The sequence below is a fragment of the Amblyomma maculatum genome, chromosome 10 (assembly GCF_055883805.1).
Source record: "Amblyomma maculatum isolate TAMU_Amacu chromosome 10, ASM5588380v1, whole genome shotgun sequence".
In the NCBI taxonomy this organism is placed as follows: Eukaryota; Metazoa; Arthropoda; class Arachnida; order Ixodida; family Ixodidae; genus Amblyomma; species Amblyomma maculatum.
In genome coordinates, this window is record NC_139353.1 from 166,527,246 (window position 1) to 166,544,666 (window position 17,421).

The 17,421-nt window shown below is 45.7% G+C and overlaps 1 protein-coding gene and 1 pseudogene across 1 annotated transcript; one reads left to right on the forward strand and one right to left on the reverse strand.

Moving 5' to 3' along the window:
- Positions 1-1,324: 1,324 nt before the first annotated feature.
- On the forward strand, positions 1,325-1,876 carry LOC146177866 (uncharacterized). Its single transcript, XM_084581651.1, has one exon. The coding sequence runs from the start codon at positions 1,325-1,327 to the stop codon at positions 1,874-1,876; it is 552 nt and encodes a 183-aa protein (XP_084437777.1).
- Positions 1,877-15,885: 14,009 nt separating this feature from the next.
- On the reverse strand, positions 15,886-16,447 carry LOC146177867 (uncharacterized; annotated as a pseudogene).
- Positions 16,448-17,421: the final 974 nt, after the last annotated feature.

Consider the following 17,421-nt stretch of genomic DNA (forward strand, 5'->3'; position numbering starts at 1 on the left):
GAAGAAGCACCGAATGTTCGCTAAATTTATTAGCACGAAGGATACAGCACTACTAGCGCGCTTTAAAGCATTTCGGAACTTTTTGAACAAAGAGATCAGGACAGCTAGGACGACTTACCACAATAACCTCTTTGATAAGGAACTATCTAATAATCGTAAAGAAAAATGGAGGCGCCTTAATCAACTTTTAAATAGAATCACTCATCCCAATAGCATAAAAAGCTTAACAGTCGATGGTATTGACCTAAATGGGCGTCCTTTGGCCAATGCTTTTAACGAATTTTTTACTGCAGTCGGGAGTCGATCTCACTGCCCTGACTTCTCTAAATCTCTGGGCGATAGAGATTTGCAATCTCTCTTTTTTGAGCCGACAGATGACAATGAGGTGTACTGTATTTTAAAAAGCCTCAAAAATACGACAAGCTTGGACTCTTGCGATCTCCAAAGTCGCCCAATAAAATATGTCTTGCCTTTAATAGTTCCATGTTTAACGCATATATATAACACTGCGCTAATTACAGCAAATTTTCCTGCTGATATGAAACTTGCTAGGGTGGCAGTAATCTTCAATAAGGGAGACAGAAATAGTTTGAGTAATTACAGGCCAATATCTCTCTTACCTTTCTTCTCCAAGGGACTAGAACGCATAATTCATTCTCGAACGTATAATTTCCTTCTAAAACACTCTATTATAAATGACTGCCAATATGGGTTTACCAAACATAGGTCCACGGAGCATGCCTTACTTGATCAAAAAGAATATATATTAGGCAACATAGAATCCCAGAAGCTTACTCTTGGAATTTTTGTAGATTTCAGTAAGGCGTTTGATACACTAAATCATAATACCCTCTTTGCTAAACTCAAACATTGTGGTATACGTGGTCATGCCCTCAACCTTCTCAAGTCATATATGTGCTCACGATCCCAATATGTTGTTATCAACAATTGTTCTGATGTGCTACAAATTTCGAATGGCGTGCCACAGGGCAGTCTTCTGGGTCATATACTCTTTAACGTATATATTAATGATATTGTTAATATAAGCAACGAGATAAAATTTATTATTTACGCTGACGACACCAGCTTATTCTGCTTCTCTACTGATAATAATCAACTAACAAACTCTGCGAACAAGGTACTCGCTTCTTTGAAGGAATGGTCATGCTTAAATTCTTAGACGGTAAACAAAGAAAAAACAAAGGCAATAATATTTCATGCCGAGGGCAAGCTAGTAGGGAATGCGTCACCTATATTTTTCGGCGGCTCAAGAGTCGAATATGTCCAATCATTCACATCACTTGGCATAGATTTTACACCCACAATGTCATGGGATACTCAGATAAACAAAGTTTGCACTAAGCTTTCTAAATTCATAGCCATTATCTCTCGTAATAAATATATTCTACCAACGAAAACGAAGCTTGACCTCTACTATGCATTCTTTTTCTCCTACTTAGGATACTGCTATTTGGTGTGGGGAAATACCACTATGTCCAATTTGCAAAAGCTTTTTGTTCTGCAGAATAAAATGCTACGCGTTATAACAAATTCCTCCTGTGACGCCCCAACCCGTCCCATACGGATGAAATACAAAATAATTCCGGTACTTAAGCTGTTCGAGTACAGGTTTGCTTGTTTTTATAAAAAACATACCGCACGAAATGACCCATTTTTCTCCCGCATTGTACAGCTGGTGCCACACAACACGCCCTATGCTACAAGAAACCCTGCAGTGTTTGAGGTACCCAGATGTAGAGCAAACTATGGTTTTGCTATGTTGAAATATGTACTGCCAATGTGTTTGAACACTTTTCTTTACAGCAACATGAACAAAATGACTTTTTCTTTCCTCCGAGAAATGTTCACTGATTAGGTTGTATTGATAAGGAATGCGTCTATCGACAATTCATTTTTACTTTTTCCTTGTCATTGTATAACTTTTTTTTCTGTTTCAAAGCACTGTCTCATTTTGTAACGCGTGAGTTATTCATTTTATATCGCACAAACTGCCGCTGCTGTTCATCGTCGGCCTTACGGGTGGCGAAGCCCGTCAAGCGGTCATTGCGAACTGCTTTTTTTTCGTCACCCGCGCTTTTTGTACGACAAAAGCGGAATAATTCATTCAAGTTGATGTGCATTGTTAGATTTTTGCAAAGCGTTTGATAAAGTTGAGCACGAAAAATTACTCTATAAGTTAGAATACATTGGTCTCCCGAGTTACCTTATATACTGGATAAGTTCATATCTTAATAACAGAGATCAATTCGTAGAAATTCATGGAAATGTTTCTTCGCTGTAAGCTCCGGAGTGCCTCAGGGCAGTGTGTTAGGCCCTCTGCTTTTTTATTATATTTTGATGACTTAACCCCCATTCGACTGTTTGCATATGAGTGTATTATTTATAAAAGCATTAACTCAGATAGCGATCACGAGCTATTGCAACCATCTATTTTTCCATAGAATAAAGACTGATGTATGGAACTTAACACGCAAGAAACAGTGCTTCTTAGAGTAACTCGTAAAAAGAATGTCAGTTCATTTCAGTATCGCTTACACAACTGTCTCATTTCCGAAGTTTCTAGTTATAAATATCTTGTCGTCACTATTACCAATAATATCTCCTAGAGTGCTCACATTTCAAATATTTGTTCATCAGCTTTTAAGAAACTTTGTTTTATGAGACGTAAACTCAGAGATGCTCCATCCAATCCTAAACTTTTGGCTTACACCGCATATAACAGGTCTAAACTTGAGAATGCTTCCATCATCTGGGACCCTCACACTAAAAAAGACATTTATCGAAAGCGGTGAGGTTTACCTTTAATAAATATCAAAGAACTGACTCTCCTACTAACCTCATGACCGCCAACAACATTCCGCTCCCAGAAACTCGCAGGAAAATGACTCGTTTACTCTTTATGTATAAAATTTTAAACAACCAACTAAACCTCAGTCCTCCACTGTGTGTGAAAGTTCTCAAACCTAGGCGGACACGTCAGCACCATAGTCACTCACTGCAACCAATTTATGCAAAATCTAAATCATTTATGCTTAGTTTTTATCTAAGGACAATTTCTGAATTGAACACTCTTCCAAAAAGCTTAATTCAGTCTCCAGACTTTGGCCAGGCTGTACTGCAACATCTGTTTGGTTCACAGTAGGGTTGGAGTTTTTTAGGCCATGTATTGTTACTTTGATGTGACGCAAATGTTTTTCATGTGTTCCTTTTATGTCTATTCGGCTGTTGGTCAACACATTTCATGTCATTACATTGCCTCTGTTTGTTAGTTTTGCGGGTGCTTTCTGTGATTTATTGCGTTTCTTGTGCGCTGTATATATGTATGACACTCCTGCTAGGACCAGAATACTGGTATGCAGTATCGTGAAATAAAAATAAATGAAAATAAATGACGCCATCGCTATCTTGGGCAAAACATATCGAAACTCTCGGCTCCGAGGATTCGCCCACCCTCGGCTACATGCGACGCAATTTAAGATATTCATCACCAGAAGTCAAGAAACTGGCTTATTTAACTTTCATCAGACCAAAACTTGAATACGCGTCAGCTATCTGAAATCCGTCACAAGCTTACCACGCAGCTAGCATTGAAGCCATTCGAAATCACGCTGCACGCTTCATCACCTCGACATATTCTAAACGATGCAGTGTCACTTCATTAAAGAAAGACCTTGAGCTACCGTCCCTCGCACCACGCCGCCTCATATCTCGTTTGTGCCTTCTTCATACGTTTTATGATCAGCCACAGCCAAGACACGACCTTGTAACAACACCTCCAAGAAGATCTTCCCGCTTAAACCACTGCCAGTCTAACACGTATTGCTACCCGCACTCTAGCAATTAATAGCTCGTTCTTCCCCCACGCAACAGTCATATGGAATTCCCTGCCCAAAAATATAGTCACCTGTACAGATCACAGATAGAACACAGTTCCGTGATAAACTGAAAAGTAAAATAAGCTAATACGCAATTCCAGCTGAACGAACTACACTCTGCCTTATTTTCAGCCTTTTATATTTTCTCATTGTTTTCCCCTGCTTGTTCTGTTTTTCTTGTACTTGTATTTGTTTGCGTTGTATTTCGCTTTATCTTTTTTTATAACTTTCATGACATGTTAAAATCTGTAACCTGCCCCCCTTATGTAATGCCTTCGGGCTCTTAAGGTGGAATAAATGAAATGAAATGAAATCGGCAAGCCGTTGACGCAGCTTGCAAGAAGTGACGTATTTTTTCAATGGGAAGCGCAGCCAATCGAAGCCTTCATCGAGCTTAAGCACCGCCTTCAGTCATCTCCTGTCCTGGCCACTTTGATGAAAACACCGAGACTGAAATTCACACCGATGCAAGCCGTTTGGGCCTAGGTGCTGTTCTCGTTCAGAAGAGTGCCGGACAGGAGAAAGTTATCGCCTACGCTAGCCGTTTGCTGTCGAAAGCTGAAGCCATGGAGAAAAAATATCTTGCCATCATTTGGGCCAAATCAAAATTTCTCCCCTATTTGTACGGACGACCATTCAGGGTTGTGAGCGATCATCATGCTCTGTGCGTGCTCACCAACAGATCCCTGCGGACGCCTTGGGCGATGGCGCGTGCTTCATCAAGAATTCAACATCACAGTCGTCTACAAGTCCGGCCGCAAGTACTCCGATGTAGACTGCTTGTCACGAGCCCCCGTTGATGCGCCACCAAAAGAAGAGGACGAAGACACCTTCTTGGGACCGGTAAGTGCCAGGAGAAGAAGAAGAAGGCAGAAGGCGTGAATCGGCTAAGTATTGGGCGGCTAGTCCTCTTTTTCTGTTTTTACCTTGCGCATTTGCGCTTTTCACCGTGTTGATAACGCTCGCAGAGAGATTGTAACTTTAAAGTGATGTCTACGCAGTCTACCGGCCAGGGGCGCTCCCCCTGGTCGGCTTTCATTACTCCTCACGATCTACCTCTGGAAACGTTCCAACGATCTGGCGTTCCAAACATTCCTGTGGTGCTGGTGCCCAAGGATGGCGGATTTATTAAAATGAATAACCCTGGGACTGTTCGAGCTGCTCTCCAGGCAGCCTCTACCCTGTATGACTCGATCACAGAAGTGAGGCAGTTTGGGCGTGGCGGGATACTGTGCCGATCTCCAGACCTCAATTGCGTGAAGGATCTGCTTAAATGCAATTCATTTCGATCGCTTCAGGTGAGCAGCTTTATCCCTACTCATCTTGCATGCACAAAGGGATTAGTCCGAGGAGTAGACTCTTTAACTCCAGCTGAGACCCTCGACCTTCTTTCGGCGTCTGGTGTGGTAGCGGTGTATCGTTGCAGCCGGGAGGTTAATAATACGCGGGTACCAACAGAGTCGGTGATTGCGACATTTGCGGGAACTTCATGCCCGTCAGAGATAAAAGCATGGCCATTGATCTTCCGTGTGGATCCTCTTGAATCTAAGCCACTGCAGTGCACTAATTGCTGGCAATATGGTCACAGTGCTCGTGGTTGTAAGTCCTCCGTGCGGTGTTCCAAATGTGGCGATGGTCATCATTCGCCATCATGTTCACAACAACACGACAAATGCTGCCTTTGCGGTGGAGCCCACGCTGCAAACTCCTTGGAGTGTCCATCTCGAAAACAGGAGCTGCAAATTCTAGAGGTAATAGATAGAAAACGCTGTTCGCGTCGTGTCGCTGTAACAGAAGTTAAGGAACGATTACACGGTTATGCAGGTGTGTCAGTCCGATCAGATGTGCCTCTGGATGCATCAATGTCAAAGGCGATAATGACTGCAGTGGAAGCATCAATGACTAAAATGGTAGACCGAATAGTTGCTACTGTCACAGAGTGTTTTTCTAACGTTCTGGCAGTTCAGCTAACGCAAGCCCTGCAATCAGTAACAGCCCCTTTCATAGCAAATATGCCTCTGAAAGCTCTCAACTGCTTGAAAGCACTACTGTCGCTTCGCCTAACAGGGCTGCTCCCCCAGATGACGATGAAAACAATAATGACGCAGAGATGGTAGAATCAGATGTAAGAATTCTAAAACGGTGTGCGTCTCCCATGTCCAATCATTCTTCTCCGCGGTCCCAACCAAAATCAAAGAAACATCAGCATACATTAAAGCCAAAGGATAATATTTTGGGGCAGGCAGTTGCGGCTGCCAAGATTTCACAATCATAGGGGCACTAAGAGTTATCCAGTGGAACTGTCGTTCAATTCTAACAGCTTCAACAGATTTAGTTCACATTTCTTCTCAATATAATCCACACATAATTATTTTGCAAGAAACTTGGCTAACAGCCGAAAAGCATTTCTATTTACAAAATTATCATTCTTTCCGACAAGATCGCCAATCAAAAGGAGGATGTTTAATTATATTTGTCTGTACAAAATTCTGTCACAGGGCTAAGATTTCTTTCCAGTTATCTTCTATAGATTGTGAGTTATTGGCCCTAGACTTTGAAAATCCAGGGCACTGTCCGTTTTCCTTAGTGAATGCTTATTTCCCTAGCGGTGTACAAGATACAAAACCTCTAGATCTGCTATTAGTTAATTGTCGAAACTCAATTCTTCAGGCTGGTGATTTTAATTCGCATCATGTGTCATGGGGCTACAAGACAGATAGTTGTGGCAAGTGTCTTTGGGATTGGATAACAAATAACAACTTTTCCTGTAGAAATTCGGGTTCGGCCACTTTTATAAGAAAACACAGTCAATCTGTGTTAGATTTAACTTTGCCTCTCCCAGTCTCTTCGTTAATAATTGGTCGACACTTGATTGTGGCACCTCTAGTGACCACATACCGATTGCGTTTGAGGTTAATCACCCTGTAACTCCAGCGACTTCTCAGTTGAAGTCATTTATCAACTATAATAACTTTCAGTCAACGTTACGCTCTAATCTTGAGTCATTGACTAACACGGATGAAGAACAAAAATCAAAACGCTTATGCTCGGTGATTAAGGATTGCCGTAAGAAGTCTGACATCTTGGTACGGAGCTCAAAGGGGAATACTTCAGCTTTTTGGTGGAATGCTGATTGTTCCCGAGATTACAGACGTAGAAAGGCGGCATGGAAAAAGCTTCTCCACAACCAGTGCCCGAAAAACTGGCAGGATTACAAGTTCATTGCAGCTACTTTCAAACGTACAGTTGCAAAAGCGAAGGACGAGTATGATGCTAAGCATTTTGATTTCCTCTCTAAATCTGGCAATCGAACTGCTCTTTTTGGTTTTTTACGCTCGCGGAAAAAGATTCCGCAAGCACAAAATCTACATTCCTTTATTTTGACTCCACATGAAGCAATAGACACAATTGAAACAATTGCCAAAGGACTGGAGAAGCGTTTCTCGTCTGCACTTCCTTCGGGCTCGATATCTGTAATGCCAATGGAACCAGTTAATTATGATCCTCAAATTTCCGTTTCTGAGCTTTCTCCCCTAGTTATGAGATTACCAGCCGCTGCTCCCGGTCCTGATAAAGTAACTTCAAAAATGTTAAAAATTCTTTTTGACGAGTCACCTCAGACGTTATTAGAGCTAGTAAATTATTCCATCAAACATGCTTGGATACACCCAGAATGGAAACTTGCCAAAATAATTCCTTTACTTAAGAATAAAGGCGGTGCCTTGTCCATTGATAATATTAGACCAATTGCATTAACATCAAACATTGTAAAATTAATTGAAAGAGCCATACTTATGCGTATTTCAGAATTCATGAATAAAGAAAATATCCTCAGTCCTTGCCAAATTGGTTTCCGTCAAAAGTGTTCCATCTGGAATGCGCATGCTGATCTCGAGAGTCGAGTCCTTTTAGCGCGGCGCCAAAAAATGCACGCTGCCTTGATAACGCTAGATATAGCCAAGGCCTATGATAGCGTTGAGCATAGCATTCTATTGCAAAAATTAAAATCTCTTCATTTTCCACATTATTTAGTAGCCTGGATATCTGAATTCCTCCAAAACCGAGAGTTTTACTGTGCATTAAATGGCGTCCATTCTGGCAGATATAAGCAAGCCAGGGGAGTGCCGCAAGGAGCAGTCCTTTCACCAGTCCTTTTCAACATACTACTCAGCTCAATACCAGTTAATCATGACGTTCGCACTTACGTATATGCGGATGATATTGCGTTTTTTGCAACTGCATCGGATATTCAATCCCTTTATCTCCACTTGCAAACGTACCTAAACTCTATTGAGAATTGGTTGTGTGGCTTGCGTCTCACATTAAATGTCAACAAAAGCGCAGTCCTCGTATTTAATATAAAAGATTCTGTAAGTCTGTCTGTAATGTATCAGCAGCAAATAATACCACAGGTTAAATCATTAAAGTATTTAGGGGTCACTTATGATGATAATCTTTCATGGCAGCCCCACATTAACCATATTGCTACGAAAGGGGCTCGGGCCGTGGGCATGTTGCGCCGAATTAGTCGTCCCAGGTCTGGAATGCGGAGAGATGTCCTTTTAATGATTTATGTTATGTATGTGCGTCCAATTTTAGAGTTCGGTTCAGTCTTGTTTTCTGGATCAGCAACTTATAAAATTCGACCGCTTGTTCTGTTGGAGCGAGAAGCACTTCGATTGTGTCTGGGACTTCCAAAATTTGTTGCCAACAATGTGCTCTACCTTGAAGCCCGGATTCCACCCTTGATATATAGATTACAAATTCTAACCGTTCAGACGTACTTAAGGATATATGAATCAGAGTTTCACCGATCTATGTCTATTTTTTGCTGTTAACCGACCTCCTTTTTCGGTGTCCATTGGTCTAAATTTCACACCCTGCCGGTTGTAATGGTCAAAAATTTGCTGGACCCTTTAAATGTTTCCCTTCCTAGTATTCTACCCATACAAACCATCGGTTCAGCTATTAAAATTGTCTTTGACGACATATTCCCGAATAATGCTAAAAACTTATCATCCGTTATTCTAAACGGATTATTAGAAGATCATTTAAGAAGTCTTCCTGCTAGTTTAGTTGTAGCTACTGACGCATCTCAAAGTAATGAAAAGGCGGGTGGGGGTATATATTGTCCACATTTAGACTGGTCGTTTTCTGTACGGCTTCCGGACTTCACACCAATTTTTGAGGCGGAGTTTCTGGCGGTGGTACTCGCTTTACGGCAATTAGACTCCTCTTTTTCTAAAGTGGCAGTAATTTCCGACTCTCTATCCTTGTGTTCATCTCTCTCTTCGTCGGTGGATTCTACAATAGTAAAAACCTTTGTCTCCCTGATCCCTAGACATTTGAAAATTGTACATATGGTATGGGTACCAGGCCACAGCAATGTGACTTTAAATGAATATGCTGACAATTTGGCAAAAGAGTCCCTTAATGGCCCCGTATTATCTATCCTTCCGGCGACCGCGTACTTCACCGCAGCGAGGTTTCGAAGAAACGTCCTATTAAATATGAAAAATGGACATCTTTTAAGATCTGATGACTACCTGCATCTAAATTATTCTTGGAATAGAAAATTATGTCATTCACGGCAACTTGAGATTTCACTAACAAGGCTGCGATGCCTTATCCCACCTTTAAATTTCTCTCTCTACAGGTCTGGGTTGGCACTGTCTCCCGTCTGCGCATTTTGTGGTGAACAAGAAACATTAGATCACTTTTTATTGTTTTGCCGCCGCTTTACTACGCTGAGAAAGCAGTTGATGGAAAGGCCATTGCAACAGCTTGGCCTTAGTTTAAGCAGCCCGACATTGTTATCATTTGGCGCCACAATCCTTGGGCACAGTCACAGGTCTGTGTTTACCGCCATGCAAAATTTTTTACTGGACTCAAATCGTTTGCCTTGCTAAATATTTAAACATCACTTATTCTACAATTATAGTGTCAATCTCCCGTGAGTGTTACCAGTTTTCATTTAATATTTCACTTATTTCCCGTTTTGTTTCCTTTGCTCTACCCCTCAAATCATTTTTTTATGCAAGTATATTAAAAAAAAATTCGTTGCTACCCAATTCTTGGCCGATCCCCCTCTGTGGGTATGTGCCATAAGTTATTTGGACAACAACAACAACAACAGCTTCGCACAGCAGCAGCGCTCGGACCCTGAATTAAAAGACCTGTTTGATTACCGTGAAGGAAATATCGCTTCCCCTCCTGCTGTGCTCCAGCATGATTTATCGTCGTTCGCCCTGCACAATGACGTCGCCGTGAAGAACTGCGCAGCCAACATAAAGGCGCAGCTTCTTGTTGCGCCCAAAACCCACAGAAACTAGATTCTGCAGGCGCTGCACGATGAGCCAACAACAGGGCATCTCGGGGTCAGCGCGCATGTTGCACAGGATACAAGAAAAATATCTGGCCACGGTTGCCTGCCGACGTTGCTAATTATGTGAGAACGTGTCGTGAATGCCAGCGACGCAAGACAACCCCGACGAGACCTGCTGGTCTGCTGGGCCCGATACTGCCACCGATTAAGCCCTTTCAACAAATTGGGATGGACCTCATCGGCCCCTTCCCAACTTCATCAGCGGGGAACGAATGGATCATCGTGGCAACCGATTGCATGACCCGCTACGCTGAAGCCAAAGCCCTGCCCAATGGTACCACGGCAGCGGTTGCAAAGTTTTTCGCCGAACGAATTCTCCTGCGACACGGCGCTCCTGAGGTGCTCATTACGGTGAGGTGCTCCTGAGGTGCCCATTTACAGCTGAGCTCACACAGGCCATCTTGCACTACAGTCGAGAGAGCCATCATAGGACAACTGCCTGCCACCCCTAGACCAACGAACCTACACAGCCTCAACAAAACGATCGCAGACATGATCGCCATGTACGCGGACACCGACCACAAGACCTAGGACGCCATCTTGCCATCTGTGATCTTTGCGTATAAAACGATAGTACAGGAGACGGCCAGAGCGACCCCATTCAAGCTTGTGTACGGCAGGGAGCCCACGACGACGCTCGATGCAATGCTGCCGCGCGTAACCAACGAGGACGACCTGGACGTCGCCGCCAACCTTCAACATGCAGAGGACGCTCGACGACTTGCACGACTGCGCATTAAAGACCAACAACGCACCGACGCCCGACAATACAACTTGCGACGCCGCCACACAGAGTACAAGTCCGGAGACCAAGTATGCGTATGGACACCGATTCGCCGTCTCGGACTAAGTGAAAAGTTGTTGCGTCGATACTTTGGGCCGTACAAAATAATTCGCCGCGTCGGACAACTGGACTATAAAGTCATTGCCGACGGTACGACCGCATCACGCGCACGCCCAGAAATCGTACATGTTGTTCGTCTCAAGCCTTATTACGCGCGTTAAATAATCCGTGGTGTTTAAATATTTTACTGTTTGTGTTAAAGTTGTTTTGTTTATTTTGGAGTATCGAGGGGATGTTTTTCAAGGGGGGAGTAGTGCTGCGAAACATTCAAAACTGCGTTTGTAGCGCGGCGAGAACTGGCACAGCAGGTTAAAGTTGGTCGATGCTGTGCGCGCGCCAAGGAGACACCTATTGTTTGGTGTAGGTAGGAAGTGGAGCGTTTTTTTTTTATCTGCCGCCGGCATACCGCCTTATCACTCTTGTTCTGGCACACGAATCAATTCTGTATTCTTTCTTTGCTCACGCTTGTTGTCGCGAAGCGCAGCTTTATCAGCTTCTTTGTCGCACAAGATGCGCCGAGATATTTCTCGAAGATTCCGCCCACTCGCGTGTGTTTCTGCAATGTTCCAGGCTGTGCTAGTTACCGTTTGCGGCTTTTTCTCGGTGTATCTTCGCAGCCTTTAAATTGAGCTTTGACGGGTGCGATGGTCATTTTTAGTTTGACGATCGACGAATACGTTTGTTGCTATCGCCGCTGCCGAGTTGCTTAGTTATTTTGCGGGCGCATGTCAGCCCAATAAAGAGTTGATTTCAGCACTATCACGCCTGTGTCCTCTTTTGGTGTCCACTGCCTTGTCACTAGTGCGTGACAGTACATTCAAGTACAACGACTTAAATGATCGACAAAAATGCCGACCTATGTGCTCTTTAAGATCCTGTGCTGCTAAAACGTATGTGTCACAAGTTGCTCTAGCCATAGCCTAGATAATCTCTAGAAAAGTTTGACAAGGAATTAAAAATTACTTTGTCTTTTCCAGATTGCTTTGTCGTGGATGCGAAACGCGGTTTCGCCTTGGGCTTTCCTGACGTACACGTGTCCGTCCCTTAGCCCCGTGAACTGATAGCTCTTATCCTTTGTTCTGGTTCGCGCTTGCCAACGAAGTGGTCTGTTCATGGCGGTAAGGTTGTCAAAGAAACGAATGTTTGCAGTTTGTCCTGTTCATTCAGGCGAGACCGATCTTCCATCCACTTCCTTTTCAATGTGCATGAATAAAACCGTGCAATCACTACCGGTGTCTTTTGGGGCTTTGAGGGCAGTCGATGTAGGCCCTCATAGGGGGTAAGTTCTGCAAGCACTAACCCATTAGCCAGGTTGTTGCCTCACTCAAGCAGAATTTCTTGCTGTTAGTGGCTTAAGCCGTGAATCTCGAGGTTTTGGCGACGGCTTTATTTGCTTTTTTACTTCTTTCAAGGTTGGTGAATTGGCGGATTCTATGTCCTTTGTATTTTTTTTTTCAGGGTAGAAATCTCAGAGCTATTCTTCCTAATCTCAGAAAACACATTATCATATTGCTCTGACAAGTGCTCAATTGACTTTTCAAAATCGGGTATTTTTTCAATCAGCTTTGAGAGCGCATCGATCTTGGACACAAGTGCGAGCAGTTGGGTAATCCTTCCATTCAATTCCTTCAGATGCTCAAGAACGCTGCACTCATGTTGTTGCCCGGATACGACTCCACTTTATTTAACCGCTGATTCACAAATTGAACAACTCCAGGCAGCACTAAAGGCTTCGCCTTTGTTACGAAAGCTGGAAGCTTATACTCCAGAGCCCTTCCCGAGATGATAGTCGTGATTGCAGGATTTGAATGTCATATACATGCCATCACCTGATAATTCTTCATGATACACTAAACATTCACTCACGCACAGGACAGTCTAGAATGGCATTCACGGCATCGGCAGCAGCAGCAGACGTGGAAAAGCAAGTACCGGATTTAACGCAAAACATAGAACAACCACCAACCTGGGCAATTGAAAGAAACCAGATTGGAGACCAGTTACGTCGGCCGCCGCCACTACCGTACGCCAGAATGCCAGGGATGCCGTATGCGGACAGATGGCTGATAAAGAGAAAGAGGAAGTGATTTTGCTTACCAGCTGTCTACAAGCTAAACCCAACCCTCCGGAATTATCTCTGGTTAACATCACTGCCTTCCGCCCTCTTTTTCTCCTCCTCCTCCACCATCGCTCCGGTGCTGCCCGCTACCAGTGTCTGAACCCAGGCTTAACAAAATAAATTGCAAAGCTCTGCACAACTTTCCTATAACAAGAATGTTAAAATAACTAACCCCCCTTTTAAATAAATTCGAGTATTGCCGCTCGAATCGGGTTCTAACTTCCATACGAACGTAAGGTTCATGAGTCATCCTCAAGTTTAATGCTGTTACTTCTCTCCTAAATGAAATTTTGGGAAAATTAATTGGCTTGTTCTAACAGTAGGAGTTCATATCAACATGCGTTGCAGTCTAGGTTTACATTCAATCAGGATTCATGTAATACGTTCTTGTTCTTTACAGTAGAAAAAAACGATGAATTTTGCTGTGTGGTTCAACGACAATCCCACCTCACTCCGAATCAATCCCTTCTCAATCCGAATAAGAACAGCTCTTCTTTTTTGTGATTGGTCATGGCAACCAGTCATATATTTTCATGTATATGTGATAGTGACACCCCAAATACAAACTTGTCTGAGATCACACGTGCACGTTTAAATTCCCCTTATTTCTTCTGTACATGACCACTATGACGAAGACCAGTCCCAACCGATAGCACGCTAAAGTGTTAGCAAATACAGTTGTTTTTCGTCATGCTTCACTGCCTGTTTGTTTCAACGGATTCATAAGCACTTAGATCCCTCCACACACAAATAGATAGTGGGTGGGTGGATGGCCGGACAGACAGACGAAAGCACGGGCGTATGTATATATATATATATATAGGTTGCGAGAACATAACGTACTAGACTGCTAAAAGAGTATATAGCGAAGTATACGCTTCATTAAAGGAAACATTTTTTATTTTTCATTTGACTCGACGTCTCGATCGGAGACCGATCGTATACTTCGTATACGATATATATCGTACTTCGCTGTATATATATATACCCAGATGGAGCGGCTGGATGCATCTGGGTTTACCGAATAAACACACCCCTACAATATTTATATATATATATATATTGTTACAGGGTATGCATTCACGGGATAGACACATGCGAGGTAGTATCACACCGACACAGACACTCAGGCCGTCACTCGCCGAACTCCACCGGCTCATCGACCTCTTCTTCCCGCTCTCTCTCCCACGCGCTAGCGCCATACTTATTTGTCTTCCATACCGTAACATCTTTCCACCCAGGGGGGGGGGGGGGGGGGGGGCAGGGGGAAGAAAATGCACTGAAAGTGTCCAGCCACACACAAACACACACGTGCGTGCGTCAACATAGACTACACAGGGAATAGACAATAACACACCAGGTCACACCAGCACACCAATCGGGAAAGTTAAAAAAATCACAAAGTCTAAGTCCGTTCAAAGCAAAGTGTCCAGTCGATGTCCGTTGTAGAGCCGCCGGTGGGCACGGCAGTATCAGGTAATGCCGTCCCACGCCAACGGCCGCTCACTGAGGTGCAGCGGGGCGTAGTCATTGTGCGCAGAGTGCCATTTCTCGCTGGTATCCACCTTGCCCAGCGGGATTCCGTACACCTTGAGGCACCGCCCCGCCCGCTCGAACTCTGGGGATATGCGGCGGAATTGGCCGCAGCATGGGGCGTAGAAGTACAGCAGCATGATCTTGGCGTTGGCGTCGGTGAGCTTGAAGTTCACGGCGGTCAGCTCGAGCGATGCTTCCGCTGGTGGCGCAAACAGCGGGTCCGTCTTCTCCGCCATCGCATCGACGACCTCTTTGGCCAAAAAGGTGTCTTCATATTCGGTAAGGTCACCCGGGAGTAAGATGAGCGTAGGCTACGTGTTGACGCCGAAGTGGTTGGCCGGCTTCTGTTCGACTGTGGTGTCCACCTTGGCCAACAGCACCTGCGGGGTCCCGCTGCCTCAACGTGGTGGCCTCGCGGGCGTACTCAGGCTTCAGCTTCACGCAGTGCTTACACCATGGCGCGTAGAAGTTGAAGAGCATGTAGCGCATGTAGTTGACCACCTGGTCGAAGTTGGACTGACTGAGATTGAAGATGTTCAGCTGCACAATGACACCCATGGTTTCAATGCCCACCTCTGTTAGCGTGGGCGTCGTTCCGGCTCGACCATGGGCTTCTTGTTCTTCTGATCTTCCTCCTGTTCACCCTCCTTGCTCGATGGGGAGTCCTCATCCTGGGTCTCCACTTTCACGGACTAATCTCCATGGTCACCCTCACCACTGCTTCCCTCTCGTCCTTGGTCTTTCCCTCGACGCCTTCAATATTCGTGGGCTCCTGTAGCTCAGGCACCAGCCTGGACTTGTCCACATCCAGAATCGGTTCTTTCCTCCCGGTGCATCCATTGAGCGCCAAATCTATGTAAGCACATGAGACCTTCTCTGCAACCACCAGAACGAAAACCAAAACTGCTATACAAGCCTTCAACGTAAGCACATTGATTTTTGGACGCTTCGCTCTCCAGGCGCACATCTGTCCATCTGAGTGTTGATCTTGGTGAGTTGCTGCAGGCGCTCCGCATCTGCAGGGGAGGAACCGTCCTCCTGAGCGGGGTGGCCGCCCATGCCATGCTATAGCTTTTGCTTCTTGGTACATACCCGCAACTTCCTCTCAAAGCACACCAGCTACTCCCAGTGGACCAGACCACCGTCCACCTTCACTGCAGATTACAAACGCTAAAGTAGCTCCCGCTCCTTCCGCGCACCCTCGGCCAACAACCTCTCTTCCAAGCTCTTGTTTTCCTTCGCGTGCCTGGTCTTCAGTGTCTCCAGTTTCGTACTTAACGCACTGGCTTGGGCTTTTGTTTTTCGTTTGTGTGCCCGCATGGCCTCTTTTAGTCTTGACCATCTGCCGGTCGGCCTCTTGCAGATATGCCTCGAGCTTCTTGCGAGGTGTCAGGGCTGTTAGGATTTTCGTGCTTCCGTTCCTCATCCAGCTTCGCCTCCAGGTTCCGCACCTGCTTGGTGAGGGCCCGCCGCTTCTCCTCGGCCTGCTCCTCGTGAGCCTGCAGCTCCTGCTGGGCATTGAGTGCCTGCAGGGTGACGTCCAGCCGCAGCTTGGCGTCATCGTCCAGCTGCAGCTCATCCTGCAGCTCCTCCAGCCACGTCTGCGCAGCCAGCTGTTCTCCAGAGAAAGTTATGCCTTGCTGTTCCTTGCGTGTTGACCAGGTCATCCAGCTTTATCTGTAACTGCTTTCGTGACCGCTCAAGCTCCTACAGGGTGACGTTGCGCTTTACAAGCTCCCGCGTCAGGGCCAGAATGCGGGTCTCCTTCCTAGGCCACTTCCGCTAGGCCGTGTTCCGCTCGGCGGCCAGCCGCTCCGACACGGCCTTCTTTTCTGCCAGCATTTGGTAAAACTTGCGCTTCTTATTCTCAAGGTCCGAAACCATGGCACTCTGATTCTCAAGCTCGACAGTGACGTCCTCGACCTCGGCCTAGAGATTGCGCTTGGACTTGTCCAGCTTGCAGTTGAGGGCCTGCAGTTCCTGGATCTGCCGCTGCTGGGCGTCCATGTCTTTTTCGAGCGGCTTGCGGAAATCCGACTGTGCGGCCACCTCGCCCTCCTCACCCGCCTTCTTCTTGAGCTCGGCCACCAGCTGCATGAGGGTGGCGAACTGCTACTCCAGTTTGCGCTTTGCCTCCCCCTCCTCCTCTACCTGCTCCTGGAGGGCCGGGCGCTCACTCTCCAGCTGGCGAAGACGCGAGCTCAGTGCTTGGTCTCTTCGTGCAGCGGTACTTGGACCTAAGCTTTCCGCGTTTTAAGGGCCTGCGCACTCTTGAGAGCCTGAGAGGCACGCGACTCGAGCTGCTCAAGCGCCCCGTTGGCCTGGTAGAGATCACTCTGCAGCCTCTGGCAGCGCACGGCAGCCTCGTTGTGCGCCCGCTCTAGGTCGGCCAGTTCCTCCGTAAGTGGGCGTCTTGATCTGAGCCCCGCTTCCGCCACTTGCAGGTCCCCTCGATGGCGAGACTCAAAGTGGTGGGGATCGAATCCAGGCGCTCGAGGCGTACCTGGCTCTTGACCTCGCGATCCTCGATGGCGTCAAGAAAGACCTCCAGTCACTGCGTTATGAGGTAGCTCCGGCAGGAACTGCAACGTCTACTGCTCGATATCAGCTGCGAGGTCCTGCAGGCTTTCCCCGGGATCAT